At 44.2% G+C, this 15,981-nt stretch overlaps 1 protein-coding gene across 1 annotated transcript; it reads right to left on the minus strand.

The window, feature by feature from the left end:
- Nucleotides 1–1,670: 1,670 nt before the first annotated feature.
- LOC137721970 (uncharacterized) lies at nt 1,671–15,593 on the minus strand. The gene is made up of 7 exons (XM_068460985.1): nt 15,128–15,593; nt 5,916–5,999; nt 5,359–5,456; nt 5,165–5,236; nt 2,217–2,338; nt 1,997–2,069; nt 1,671–1,775 (listed from the first exon to the last, which is right to left on the minus strand). Exons 1-7 carry the CDS (start codon nt 15,591–15,593, stop codon nt 1,671–1,673), a joined length of 1,020 nt encoding a protein of 339 aa, XP_068317086.1.
- Nucleotides 15,594–15,981: the final 388 nt, after the last annotated feature.

Here is a 15,981-nt window from a genome sequence, read left to right on the forward strand (position 1 = left end):
CAAAGGTTGTACACTAAAAAGGGATGGATGGTAAACAAGGTTTACACTAGGGAATCGATACTACAACACTAAGAAAGGTAGCAGAGCTTTTACACTAGACAAAAGATGGCTTTTCTAAGGAAACTGTTGGTAAAGGGATTGAATCTGGGTTGATTTCAGCTTGTCTGGGTACGAACTAGCTTGATAGCAAAGTTTGTATGTTGTTTGTTTGATTGGTTGAGTGTCTTTGCCTCTGTTCTCTCTTCTTCCTTTTATAGGTGATCTAGCCCAACTGTCTGGGCTTTGTTCTTGGCCGAAGGTTCTCAAGGGCAGTGAGTCATCATATATTTACTTGTAGTGCCACTAGAAAGTGCTTTTTGGCTGATACTAAATTGGTCTCTGTCAGTTGTCACTTCGGTCCTAGGCACATGGCCTATATCTTGGCTGAGAAGGCTTCAATTTGCTCCAGGCTTTGTGGCTGGGCTTCGGAAAAATTTATCTTGTCTTGGCATCTTTGGGCCTCCCTTCAGTTAAGCCCAATATTCAAATATTAACACAAACAATTAGTCAGCGTCCAGTCCCTCGTACATCAATCATAATCAAGTTATGCAATTCATGCCAGACCTAATCACATCTAAAAGCCGAAGATACATTGCTATATACGGAATGACTATAACCTACTGTTAGTTTCATGTCATCAGATTAGAGAATTGAATTTGAGAAAACAAAGTTTGGCAATCAAGTTAATTACATCATAACTTGCTTGCTTATATACCATTGAAAATATTCTATAGTGTAAATAAAAGACAAACAATTATGCTATAATTAGTGGTTAATCTTTGGACTTTAACCAATGATAAGCAGCTAGCTCTCACATGCCTCAGTTTGGCAAAATTTTCACCGTCCATCGTTAGCCTGTTGCTTGTCTGGTAAGTAATGTGGCATAGTCTTGTGAGCTGTATAAAAACCTAAACAACTTGCAAATTGAGTTGCAAACGGTGGAAATTATGGATATTTTGTTTCCTGTTTCTGTGTTCTCTGAACAAGAAAATCTGTCATAGTATCAGTTGTGTTGTATACAATCATGCATGGTCGTATGATAAGATGACCAAAAAAAAAAAAAAACTCTCCATCTGGACCCTCGAATTATGCCCTTTTCGCTGCATTTTGATGCTCCCTGCCTATGTTGCACAGATACGGACACGGATACGATGATAAGCGACACGACGATATGGTGACACAGCAAATCTCAAAAAATAAGAACACGGATACGGCTAGGACATGGAAATTATAATATAATAAATATTACATATATTAAATTTCCCTAAATAAAATTAAGCAACATATTAGATTGAGGTCAGAGATTCTTTTAGATTTTAGTTTCAAAATTTCCAAAACTGCCCCAAAATGTTTTTTAAATTTAACAAAAGGCCCCTGCCGCATCTTGACCGTGTCCAAGCCGTGTCCAAGTCATTGACCGTATTCAAGGCGTGTCGGAGTGTCCGACACTTAGGGGTTTTTGAGTGTCTGTGCAACCTTGCTCCCAACTGTTGTGTTGCTACATAGTTGAATTTGCTGATTGCCGGATACTGATGTGAGCTTATACCGAGTGTGTGAAACGATATGAATAAGAAGCTAAAATGGATCATGGAATGTGCAAGAAAACTAGCTAAAGCATGGACAAGGTCTTATTAGTAGCTTAGGCCAAGTTGAAGTCCAAGAGCAGCAAGGACAACAAACAATGTCATGGTCCCAATACCGAATACTTCGTGAACGGTTTTCAATTCAGATTTACCCTGCAAAAATAGAAAAGGAATAAGAAAACATCGAGTTGCACAATAAATAATAGAATAAACCGATAAAAAAGTAGATGTAAGGATTCTGACACATATGTGAATGTAACACATTAAAACCATAAAATGAAAAGGTTTTGCACACATATTAAACTATGATTTGTCTACCTAGGGAAATGGCTCCTTACGTGCAAGGAGCCAAGTAGTTTTAGAATAAATATTACCTCAAACAAAGCAGGCAAAATTGTTTGTATGGTCACGAGATTAAGACCAATGAGCCCTGTAACAGCATAAGGGCTGCAAACATAGATACAGATTAAATTCAGCCTCGGTACAAAGCATAAAAAGTGAACCTTTTGTTGTATTCGTCTACGCTTTCCAAATAACTGGTACGAAAATTTATAGAAAAAGAAATTCAGTGAAACACAATATCTAGAAGTTTACCTTTCAAAAATGGGTTTATCTGAAGTAAGAAGAGATGTTACCCCTCCAGCTGCTCCAAGAGTAAAGAAGAAAAACATCCCTGCTAGAAGCTTAGGGTGCAAGTCTTTGGCATTGGCCTTCTCCTCCAGAAATGATCAGAAGCCAGAACATATTACTATACACCAGAAAATTTATGGCATAGTTGGTTTATCGAAAAAGAATGTTATGGGAATTTTCATATATTATTTGATACTTCTTCAGAACTAAATACATATACAATCCGTAGCCTACAAGGAAACAAATAAAAACAGGATATATACAAAACCCTTCCTTCCTAATAAAGGACTCCTAGTATTTACCCTATTTACATTCCCTTTTTTTCCGTTGTATATATCCTGTTTTTATTTGTTTCCTTGTAGGCTACGGATTGTATATGTATTTAGTTCTGAAGAAGTATCAAATAATATATGAAAATTCCCATAACATTCTTTTTGGCATCGGAGCCTTGTAACCCTAGAAACTACCGCTGCTGTGTTTGTCTGACGTAGTGGACGTATCGCAGCATCTCTGCTGTCGTGACTGGAAGAATTGCAGCACCTGTTTGGTTGGTTGCTGCCGTGAGTCATATCATCAAATTGTTGGTGCCCTTTCCGTGTGTAAGTCGAGATGGCTGAAGGTGATTTAATCTTGAAGTTGGAGGGTGGTTCCCGTAAACCACTTAACAATCAGGTATTGAGTCCCGTTGTTATTTAGAACGATGCATCTGCGGTGCCAAACACTGTGAAGTTGAATGGATCCAATTACCCTCTTTGGTCCAAGGTATTGGAGATGCGTTTTGCTGGACGTGGTCGAAAAGGCTTCGTGACAGGAAGTACCAAGGAACCTGCTGAGGACAGTGCTGAGTATGAGACGTGGGAGACCGGGAATGCCATAGTAAAAGGGTGGTTGATTAATTCCATGGAACCTGCTATCATGGGATTTTTTATTCACCTGCGTACTGCTAAAGAAGTCTGGGAGGAGGTGGCTCGGACTTATTATGATGGTTCAGATATTTCTCAAATTTATGAATTGAAGGTTAAGTCGTTCAGGCTTCGTCAAGAGGGCAGGCCGTTTGGTGTGTATTATGCTGACCTCAAGTCCGTTTGGCAGAAGCTAGATCAACGGAGACCAATTAAGATGGCATGTGTTGCTGATCTTAAGACACTTCGAGAAGAAATTCAGATTGATCGTGTGTATGCTTTTTTGGCGGGCTTGGATGATATTTTTGATAAAGTACGTAGCGATATTCTATGTACTCAACCGTTACCATCTGCCGAGGAAGTTTTTTCAGTTGTTAGGCGTGAAGCACAACGACATGCCACCATGATGGGTGGGAATAACAACCAAGGGGGACCGTCCATGGCCATGGTCTCTCGGCCACCTGCAACTTCCCGTCCTAACAATTCTTCTAATCATTCTTTCAATTCTCGTCCCTTTACCCGAGAAAACAAAGATGATTTTAAGTGCACTTTCTGTGGTCAAACTCGCCATACTGAAGATACATGCTTTACCAAGCATGGTGTACCTGATTGGTTTCCAGAACTTAAGAAGAAATTGCGGGCAAAGGACCGTGGCACAGTCGGATCCAATGGAGGCCGTGCCTCTCTTGCAGCGGCTACACCAACTGCTCCAGAGGCCGGGGCTAGCTCTGGGGATCCTAGTCAAACTTTCTTAACTCGTGCTACTCCTGGTGATTCATCCTCCAATACAGGTATTGTGGGGCGTGTTCTCTTAGCCTCCGAAAGTGATCAACATACAGGTTGGATTCTTGATTCTGGTGCAACCGATCATATGACGTACGATAAAACTTTGTTTCAATATATGACAATGTCTCACAGGAAAAGCATCGCGACTGCTAATGGGACTCTTGTCCCCGTGTGTGGCGCTGGCACTGTGCAACTTTCCCCATCTCTCCCTTTACATCATTGCTTATTTGTTCCATCATTGTCCCATCACTTATTATCAATACCACAAGTCACTGAACAATTGGATTGTGTTGTTCTAATGTATCCGTCCTTTTGTCTACTTCAGGATATTCAGACCAAGGAAATAATTGGGCGTGGCACTAAGAGAAAGGGGTTGTACTATGTTGATGACGTCGTTTCAGGCAGGGCTAATGCGGTTCGAGCATCACATACTAGTAGTTTGCAAGAAGTATGGTTATTGCATCGTCGGTTAGGGCATGCATCGTTTGGATATTTTCGGCTTATGTTGCCTACTTTATTTAGTAGAATAAATGAATCAGACTTACATTGTGAAGTATGTATTCGTGCTAAAAGCCATCGTGCTTCGTTTCCTTCTAGTATGAATAAAAGGTCTGTGCCGTTTGAACTTGTGCACTCTGATGTTTGGGGGCCATCTCCAGTTGTTCTTCCTTCGGGAATTAAATGGTTTGTTACATTTGTTGATGATTGCACTCGTATGACATGGTTATATGTGTTGAAAAATAAGAGTGATGTTGGTCTCGTCTTTCGGTCTTTCTCTCAGATGATCCAGACTCAATATTCATCTGTGATTAAAGTACTACGGTCTGACAATGGTGGTGAGTACATTGCTTGTGAGTTGTCCGAGTTTCTTCGTGATCATGGCATTCTCCATGAAACGACTTGTCCTTATACCCCGCAACAAAATGGGGTTGCGGAACGGAAAAATCGCCACATCTTAGAAACCACACGTGCTCTTCTGCTTGGCGCCTCGGTCCCTAAGATGTTTTGGCCTGAAGCTATTACTTATGCGGTCTATGTGATTAACCGTATGCCCTCTCGGGTTCTGAACTTTCAGACACCTCTTCAAGTCCTCACTCAACATGCTTCAGTAGTGTCGACTCATACTCTCCCTCCTCGAGTATTTGGGTGTGTCGCTTATGTGCATATTCAGAAAATTCCCATAACATTCTTTTATCGAAACATATGCTGCAGTTGGGTTCATACCACATCATCTGAAAAGCGTATCCAGTAACCTAGATATGTTCCATAGCCGCCCATAGCGAAAAGCACAACAGCCTACAAAATACAAGAAACCATAGATAATTATATCAAGCAACTTTAGATGAATACCCTTTATGGCCAGCATGACATGATTAAGGGAAGTACATTCTTTTACATAGGGGTATAAAGCGGCATACCATGTTGCCCAGGTGACCCCAATGCACGAGCCAGCCAGGAAGACCAAACGACTTGACAAGTTCAACGAAGGGCTCAAACAAAGATGCCACAATGCCGGCTATAATCCAAATTTTCAGATGAGTATAATATCAGTAATATGACAAGTTTTTGAATGTGATAGACATCTAGCTTCTCAGCTTCTGTGTTGAAAGGACTATTTATGCTTTAGAAACAGAGAGCAATGCAAGAACAAATGCAGCAAGTCAGATGAACTGTAATGGTGTTAAAGGATAAAAAAAACTTAGTAGACTATAAATCAACTGAGAAAAACTTATAGAAAATCAGAAATATTGCCAAAATTTTAAAAATGAAGATTAAAAAATTCCTATTGAAAGTGGAACTCTCAATTAGCAATCTCAATTACTAAAGCATGCATCCACACAAAATGCTCAACTTGAAGCCTTTCCAAATGTGTTGTATTTTATTCTGTCAAGTTTCCGATGTAGGATTGCATTGTCACATAAATAAACATCAAGTCAAGAATACTGAAAAATGGTGGAGTTAAAAAAAAAGGTACCTCCAGGAAAAGCAGCCAGAAGCAACAGAGGCAAAGGACTGAAGCAGTACAAAAGGGTCTCATTGCCATTGGCCTTCCCCACTTCTTACCGATCAGCCACGTCATTTTCAACAATGTCTAAACTGAACCTGCTGTTCTTGATCACAAAAGGTGAAAGGAGAGTTCTCCTACTCCTACTACTTTCCGACGTGGCAGTTGCAGAAGAGGAGAAGACAGATTCAGAGAGAAGTGAGAAGAGGCAGTAACCATGGCCATTTGGTAGAGAGAGAGAGAGAGGGCAAGTAGGAGGGAAAAGAAAAGAGAGATAAGCAGTAGGGTAAGTGGGAAAGGCGACGAACACTAGTACAAAAACATACTTGCGCGATGGAAATAATTGCGTCACGCAAAGTATGTTTGCGCAACGGTGACAACAAAACGTCACGCAAAACAGCTTCGGGTGACAAATGCACAGCTTCGTCGTGCAATGTTGAGAAAAAAGCTGTAAATGTCTTGGTTTAATGCCAAAAGTTTGCATGATGCACAGGCCGCGTCGCACAATGTCTTGTTTCACCATACAACAAAACAGTTTTGCACAACGCGATTGTAGACATCAAAATTTCGGTGAAATGAATGTTGACCAATAATTAAAATTTCAACACTCACGTGTCACATAAATTTTACATGTAGCGTGTGACTCAACAAAAAATCGAAATAAATTGGAAAGGTCATCAAATAGGACACGTGTCAATACCTGGCAGAAATGATTTATTTCATCTGATTATTTAAATCCAAAAATCAAGTTTTGGAATTCTATAAATAGGAAGCCAAGGCATTCATTTCAAGGGGGAGAAAGAAAGGAAGAAAGAAAGAAAGAAGGGAATGTACATCACACCAAAACCTTGAAGCCTCGAAACTCTAAAGCTCTCAAGCAAATCCCGAAGGATCAAGAAAACACTCTTCATTCTTCGTAAAATCCTCCTTCAAGGCCAAGCCCCAACGGCCCTTGAAGAACTCCAACTGACTCAAGATCAAGCCCCGACGGCCCCTTGAAGAAAGTGTTCATCATCCGTTCATCCTATGATCAAGCCCCAACGGCCCTTTGGATCAACAACCTCAACAAACCCATACACCCATTCTTCAAGATCAAGCCCAACGCCCCTTGAAGATCCGTTCATCAACTGTTCATCCTTAGACCAAGCCCCGACGGCCCTTTGGATCAACAACTCATCCACAAACCTACACCCTACGAAGATAGAATCAGAGGATCAAATTACAAAGAGATTGTAACCCCAAAATCATTATTACAAAATATATTTTGTACACGGTATTCTTGTTTCTTGTTGCAGGAATTTTTCGTGTTTACAAACTTGGCACGCCCGGTGGGACCTCTCTACCTCTCATCTCTATCCTCAAATCATCGAAAAACGCAAATGGCATCAAGAAAGGATCAAGCTGTTTCTGCAATCAAAGCAAAGAACAAGAACATCATCGCCGCAAGTGGTGATATTTCGGGCATCATAACCCGAAGTAAGGCAAGAGCTCTTTTTGCTGCGGCTTCCGCCCCTGCATTAACTCTGTCAAAGGAACAAGAGCACTTGAGGTACGAGCCTGTGATCACCTTAGCCTCGCTAAGGGCATTAAAGGGGGAAAGCCCGAGGAAATACTCAGAGTCCCTACTCTCCGACGCTGATTCGAGCGGCAGTACAACCATGCAAGTCATGAACAATGGAGCAACTTCAATCGAGGAGCAGCTAGCTCAGATGAATGAAGCAATCGCAAAGCTCACACGGACTGTGGAAGAGAAGGACTTGCAGATTGCCGCACTTGTCAACCAACTAGATGCGCTGCCCGACGTGAAAGTCGACCCAAATATTGGCCTATTAAAGAAAGAAGACGACGAAGAAGAGGAGCCACCAGTGGAGAAAGTTGAAGAGAAGCCGAAGCTAGACCAAGCAACGGCATTCATGGGATCTCTCTCTATCCAGCAGCTACAGGAGATGATCGCAAGCACTGTCAAGACACAGTACGAAGGAAGCTCGCATGACTCCGCACTGTACTCAAAGCCTTACTCCAAGAAGATTGATGCTTTGAAGATGCCAAGGGGTTATCAGCCCCCAAAATTCATGCAGTTCGATGGAAAAGGCAACCCGAAGCAACATGTCGCCCATTTCATTGAAACTTGCAACAATGCTGGGACAGAAGGAGACTACCTCGTCAAACAGTTCGTGCGTTCACTGAAAAGTAACGCTTTTGACTGGTACACTGACCTCGAACCTGAGTCTATCAACAGTTGGGACCAGCTAGAAAGGGAATTCCTCAACCGTTTCTACAGCACTCGTCGTACTGTAAGCTTGCTAGAGCTGACGAGTACGAAACAGTGGAGAGATGAACCTGTCGTTGACTACATAAATAGATGGCGCTCCTTAAGTCTGGATTGCAAAGATCGGCTTTCTGAAACCTCTGCCATTGAGATGTGCGTTCAAGGCATGCACTGGGGGTTACATTACATCCTCCAAGGCATAAAACCAAGAACATTCGAAGAGCTAGCAACTCGTTCCCACGACATGGAGCTGAGTATCGCTAATCACGGGAAAAAGGAGCCGATTGCTAACTTCAATAAGGATAAAGTATTCGCCCCAAATGTAGACAAGACCGGGAAGAAGCCCGCTAAGGAAGCTTTCACCGTCAACACTACCCCCGTCAAGACCTCCTCAGCGCCCATCAAGACCCCCTCAGCGCCCATCAAGACCTCCTCAGCGCCCATCAAGATCTCCTCCAAGAAGAAAGCGAAGGAGATAAAGACAAGTGAGCCTTCTCGCACCCAAGATAGATACAAGAGCACCTTGAGAGAGTTGGAACAGAAAACGTACCCTTTTCCTGACTCTGACATGGCTGCCATGTTAGATGACTTGCTGGAAAAAAAGGTGATTGAGCTACCCGAATGCAAGCGTCCTGAAGAAATGAATCGCACAAACGATCCTAGGTACTGCAAGTACCATCGTATTGTGAGCCATCCTGTTGGCAAGTGCTTCGTTCTCAAAGAACTCATCATGAAGCTAGCACAACAAGGGCAAATTGAGCTCGACCTTGAGGACACGGCCGCAACGCATACCACTACAATTGTGTTTGGATCGTTTAATCCTGTGCCTCTCCAAACGACACCTGGCCATTCCCGTGAATGCTCAAGTTGCACGGCACCTTCTACACAACCATCACTGGAGAGAAGCGACCAAGATGCACATGCTGATGATGAAGAAGGATGGATGTTGGTAACCTACAAAAAGACAAGGAAACCAAGACCACGAGTCGTACAACCAAAGGTGGAACAAAGAAGAAATCACCACGGCCGCAACCATGCGAAGCCTAAAAGAAACATAAAGCATGATAAGACAACATATGCTGGGGAACCTACGGAGCAGGAGCCACGCATTCCCGTTTCCTTGCATGAATACTTCCCGAATGACTTTTTCCAACAGTGCACTACTGTGGCCTGTCACATGGTTGAAGTAGAAATAGAAAAGCCCTCAAAAGGCAAAGCTATCGCCACTGAGGTAGAAAAGACCCTTACACCTGGAGAAGGTCTGCCAACACACTTTAGCATCGAGGAAGCGTTACCATTGCCAAAAAAGATGCGAAGAGCACTAGCAGCAGTCTTGGCAGGTCCCGACGACCACGAAGTGCAAGAAAGTAACGACGAAGGCTCGAAGCTTCAGCCACATGAATGTGCCACATGTTGTGCCACCCATGACGTAATTAACTTCACTGACGAAGACCTACTGTTAGGATCCAAGCCTCACAACCGTCCTCTCTTCGTCTCCGGGTACATAAGGGAATACAAAGTTAACCGCATGCTTGTGGATGGTGGGTCGGCCATAAACATCATGCCAAAATCAACAATGACCATAATCGGCATCAAGGTGAATGAACTATCCCTGAGCCGTCTGCTGATCCAGGGTTTTAACCAAGGAGGACAAAGGGCGATGGGCATGATCCGAGTAGAGATGACCATGGGTGAGCTCAAATCAAGCACGATATTCCACGTGATTGATGCAAGAACTTCCTACAGCTTGCTCTTAGGAAGACCTTGGATCCACGCAAATGGGGTAGTGCCGTCCACCCTTCACCAATGCCTAAAATTTTACCGAGAAGGAGTGAAGGTGATCCAAGGTGATACCAAGCCATTCACCGAAGCCGAATCACACTTTGCAGATGCCAAGTTCTACATGGATGAAGAGACGGTACCCGAAGCCCTTCCGGAAGAGATCAAATCCACGGGCAGAGCAGCACCTAAAAAGCAGGAGTGGCAAGCCATGCCTAAAAAGCAAAAAGAGCAGGCCGTGCCATCTTTAAGCAAAGATGATGACGAGTTTGCTAAACCTGCAACAACCAAAGGGAGTAGGATGCCGTCAGAAGGACCGAACGCACCCATATTCCGGTATATCCCGATGTCAAGAAGAAAGAATGGTCAATCTCCATTCGAAACTAGAAAAGCCGACACACAGTGGCACACGGATAACGTGAAGTTGCTCAAGACGAATGCAGTTTTGCCTCTAACACAGCTAGGGGGTGCTAAGGCCGCAAGACTACCACAAGGCTTCATAAAAGCTCTACCAAAGAAGGTGGAATCAAGCTTTCTTCCAACCAAGAGGACCGAGGAAGGTTTCGACCCTAACGCCTACAAACTCATGTCAAAGGCCGGGTACGACTTCGCTTCTTCTGCGGTGGCTGGAAAGAAGGTTTCAAACACTGTCAATGACGAAGAACGTAACCTCACCAAAACTCAAAAGAAGTTGAAGGAGCATGGTTACGGAGTTGACAACAACAAAGCCGGACTTGGTTTCACACCAAATGCACCTGTGATGATTTCAAGCCAAGCGAAAAACACTAGCACTCAATATGTCAGCATGAGCATTGAACAAGACCAAGAAGAGCCTAAACCTTCCCCTTGGACGTCGGTCTTCGATAGGATGAGCCAGTCAAGCTCCAGAACTTCAGTGCTTAATCGCATTGGTGGTCAAGACCGAACCTCTGTCTTCAAGAGGCTTAACGCGCCGACATCCCAAAGCTCTGTTTTTGAAAGGTTCTTAAAGCCTAAGAAACAAAGCAACACAGTTATCTCTCCTCTGCGACGATCAGCTTCAGAAAGATTTGAAGATAATGGGAAGCCCTTTGGAAAGAGGAAGACAACACCAAAGGAAGAAAAGCTCAATGGGTTAGGAGAAAAGGACGACGTTCGAAGCTTGATTCCTTCAAGGATGAAGCGCCAAGCAATCCTAGAGGTTGATACAAAAGGACCACTAAAGGTAAGGAGGCGCATCATCGTCCACACTGGCAAATCTTCATGCCAACAAACCCAAGAGAACGGCACTGAAGATGAAATCCCTAAGAAAGATGTCACTTCTGGCTCTTTCGACTCAAAGTCTTCACCTCAACCGCTGGGGGCATGCTCCAAAACCATGTCAGTAAAGTCAAGTGAAGATGAAGGATGGATTCATGTCACTCCGAAGAAACTGCACGAGAAACATATGTCTTGTCCACAAGTTCACCAATCGGAAAGGGGGCAAAGCAGCTACCGTCAACCTTCAAAGCTACATGAAAATGTTGAGGATGATGAAATTACAACACAAAGATCGTTCATGCGGGATCTTTTCTTCCTCGAAGACGTCTTCAATTCCTCGATCAAGGCTCCTTGTTATGAAAATTGTGAGGAATGCATTCCGAAGATCGCTTCGAAGAAATTGGACAAGCAGCAACCATCTTGTCCACAAGTTTATCAGTCGAAAAGAGGGCAAAACAACTCCTGTCAACCTCCAGAACAATGTGAAAGTGTTGGAGATAATGAAATTTCGACACAAAGATCGTCCATCCCCATCACAATGTGCGACCTCTTCCCAGAAGACTTCTTCAATTACTCGGTCAAGGCTCCTTCCTATGAAGATTGCGAGGAACGCCTTTCCCAGAACACCAGACAATCCTTATGCCGACAAGCTCGAGAAGACAGCACCGAAGAGGAGATCCAAGATGTTTTCCACGTCACGGTTCAAGAAGGTAAAGAAGACGAAATCCCCGAGGAAGATGTCACTGCTGCACCACCACAGCTCGAAGACGGAGGGCAAGCCACGATCGATGATCTCAAGGAACTCAACTTAGGTACAAGCAAGGAACCAAAACCTATCTTCGTAAGTTCATTATTAAGTACATATGAGATAGAGGAGTATTATCAGTTGTTGTTAGAGTACAAAGACGTCTTTGCCTGGACCTACAAAGAAATGCCCGGCCTGGACCCTATCATCGCTGTTCATCATCTTGCGGTCAGGCCTGGAACACGGCCGATAAAGCAAACTCAAAGACGCTATCGATCTGAGCTTATCCCACAAATCGAGGTCGAGATCGACAAGCTAATCGAAGCAGGCTTTATTCGAGAAGTGCAATACCCCAAGTGGATCTCCAACATCGTCATTGTCCTTAAAAAATCAGGACAAATACGTGTTTGCGTAGACTTCCGGGACCTCAACGATGCTTGCCCAAAGGATGACTTCCCCTTGCCAATCATTGAAATCATGGTGGATGCAACCACTGGCCATGAGGCATTATCATTCATGGATGGCTCTTCTGGGTACAATCAAATTCGCATGGCCCTCGAAGACGAGGAACTAACAGCCTTTCGTACTCCAAAAGGTATCTACTGCTACAAGGTAATGCCCTTTGGTCTAAAGAACGCTGGAGCTACGTATCAACGCGCAATGCAGAAAATCTTCAATGACATGCTACACAAAAACGTAGAATGTTACGTAGATGATGTGGTGGTTAAGACGAAGAAAAGATCAGAACACTTGAAGGATCTGCGAATAGTGTTCGAAAGGCTGCGAAAATACAACCTCAAGATGAACCCGTTAAAGTGTGCGTTTGGCGTCACTTCTGGAAAATTCCTCGGCTTCATCGTCAAGCACCGTGGTATTGAAGTAGACCAATCAAAGATCAAGGTCATTCAAAGCATGCCCGAGCCAAGAAACCTGCACGAGCTGAAAAGTCTACAAGGACGGCTAGCCTTCATCAGACGCTTCATCTCCAACCTCGCAGGGCGTTGTCAACCGTTTAGTCGCCTTATGAAGAAAGATGTTCCATTCGTATGGGACAAAGCATGTCATAATGCTTTTGAAAGCATAAAGAAATATTTGTCAAGTCCACCTGTCCTGGGGGCACCTGTGCCCGGGAAACCACTCATATTGTATATTGCTGCTCAGGAAAGTTCAATCGGAGCACTCTTGGCGCAAGAGAATGAATCCCAAAAAGAAGGAGCACTTTACTACCTCAGTCGAACTCTCACCGGCGCTGAGTTGAACTATTCCCCAATAGAAAAGATGTGCCTCGCTTTGGTGTTTGCCATTCAGAAACTCAGACATTACATGCATGCTTACACCATCCATTTGGTTGCTAAAGCCGACCCTGTCAAATACGTTATGACTAAGCCAGTCTTGACAGGGCGACTCGCTAAATGGGCTTTGCTTCTTAATCAATATGAGATCATCTACGTCCCAGCTAAAGCTGTCAAGGGACAAGCGCTAGCAGACTTCCTTGCCGATCATCCAATCCCGGCTGATTGGAAAATCTCAGACGACTTGCCTGACGAGGAGGTGTTTTACATCGACATCTTCCCGACATGGACGATGTTCTTCGACGGATTCGCACGAGCAGACGGAGCGGGGGCAGGAGTAGTATTCATGTCACCACAAAGGCACATACTACCTTACTCCTTCCAACTGAATGAGCTATGCTCCAACAATGTTGCTGAGTACCAAGCATTGATCATCGGGCTCCAAATGGCGATCAACATGGAAATCACAGCTCTTGAGGTATATGGCGATTCCAAGCTCATAATCAATCAACTCTTAACTGAGTATGAGGTGAGGAAGGATGATCTCGTCCCATACTTCCGGCTAGCAACCCAACTGCTACAAAAGTTCGAAGCTGTGACACTAGAACATGTGCCAAGAAAGCAAAATCAAATGGCGGACGCTCTCGCCAATCTAGCCTCGAGTATGACACTAGGAAAAGATGAAGTTGCAGACGTGCCAGTTTGCCAAAGATGGGTGATTCCGCTCGTTAATGAAATGTCACTAGATGATACAAATGTCATCTCAGTACTTCCAGTCGATGCTGAAGAGTGGAGACAGCCGCTGATCGACTACTTAGAGCACGGAAAGCTTCCAGATGATCTTAGACACCGTTCCGAAATACGTCGACGAGCACCTCGCTTCCTTTACTACAAAGGAACACTCTACCGACGCTCTTTTGAAGGACTGCTCCTGAGATGCCTAGGTGAGGAAGAAGTTAATCAAGCCATGGAAGAAGCACATTCAGGTGTGTGTGGGGCACATCAATCTGGACCAAAGCTACATTTCCAGCTTAAAAGAATGGGTTACTACTGGCCGAGCATGGTGAAGGACTGCCTGGAACACGCCAAAAGGTGCCAAGCCTGCCAATTCCACGCCAACTTCATACATCAACCGCCTGAACCATTACACCCTACAGTTGCTTCATGGCCGTTCGACGCATGGGGATTGGACGTTGTAGGACCAATTACGCCAAAGTCATCTGCAGGGGAAGCTTACATCCTAGCTGTAACAGATTACTTCTCCAAGTGGGCTGAAGCCATACCTTTAAGGGAAGTAAAAAAGGAAACTGTTGTTCGTTTCATCAAGGAGCATATCATCCATCGATATGGGGTGCCTCGCTACATTATCACTGACAACGGAAAGTAGTTCTCCAACCGACTCGTGGACAAGCTTTGCGACAAATACAAGTTCAAGCAGCACAAGTCTTCCATGTATCATGCTCCGGCCAACGGCCTTGCGGAAGCATTCAACAAGACGCTGTGCAACCTCCTGAAAAAGGTAATCGGCCGAACAAAGAGAGACTAGCATGAAAGAATAAGTGAAGCACTTTGGGCATATAGGACTACACATAGGACTCCTACCCAAGCTACACCTTATTCTCTTGTATATGGCGTAGAAGCTGTTCTACCGCTTGAAAGTCAAATCCCCTCATTAAGGATGGCTATACAAGAAGGCTTGACTGATGAAGAAAATGCAAAGTTGCGCCTTCAGGAGTTGGAAGCGCTGGATGAGAGAAGGCTCGAAGCTCAACAACACTTGGAATGCTACCAAGCACGGTTAGCCAAGGCATTCAACAAGAAAGTCCGCTCAAGGTCTTTCCAAGCCGGAGATCATAACTAAACAAAGACGCGTACACGGCATGGTAAAGGCCCATGCTAGTAAGCACATGTTTAGATCGGCCCAAGACATCTTCAAGCCACTCCCAATAAGACTCATCAAAAACAGCTTCTCCGGTAGTCGACAATGCATCATTCCAAGCCATAGCTCCGCTGCGGATGTGATCTCCGAGAAGCTTAAACGAAGCCGGATGACTGTCACGAGCATGGTGCGAAGGGTTCAAGATAAGAATCCCCGGTGTGCACGCCTCCCTCTCCGTATTTGATCGAACAAAGTTTGCCACCTTCCAAGATACTTCAGAAGACCACGACTTAATATGCATGGAGTTGTCTTTTGTAGGAAGAGCAAGCGCCTTAAGGCCAGTCAGTGGGGCGTAAATCTTCAGCGTTGTTCCCCTATCTTGCGAATCATTTTCCTTCGCGAGAATGGTAATGGTGTTGCTCTTAAAACATTTGAAAAATACCATGACCGCAAAAAAAAAAAAAAAAAAAAAAAAAAAACAGCCACAAAACTTGAACAGCAGGACAACAGACAGTGCAATGGTGTGCAGCGAACAGTGCAGCGATGACGGTGCAGCAAGCAGCAGCAAGAGGCACAACAACGTCACCACCGAGGAAAATTATGATCAAAAGGCACTACACAGCATAAACTCGCTGCAGTCTTTTGCATAACCCCACACGGTCAAAGTGACACACTGCAACAAGCTCCAAGCAGCGGCAAGAGGCACGGCAACGTCACTACCAAGGGAAGACTGTGACCAAAAGGCATTACACAGCAAAATCCCTTTGCAATCTTTGCACAACACCACTCTTTCTACACCACCAATTTACGCGTTCCTGGGTTCTTCGTCGGTT

The sequence above is a fragment of the Pyrus communis genome, chromosome 17 (genome assembly GCF_963583255.1).
Source record: "Pyrus communis chromosome 17, drPyrComm1.1, whole genome shotgun sequence".
In the NCBI taxonomy this organism is placed as follows: Eukaryota; Viridiplantae; Streptophyta; class Magnoliopsida; order Rosales; family Rosaceae; genus Pyrus; species Pyrus communis.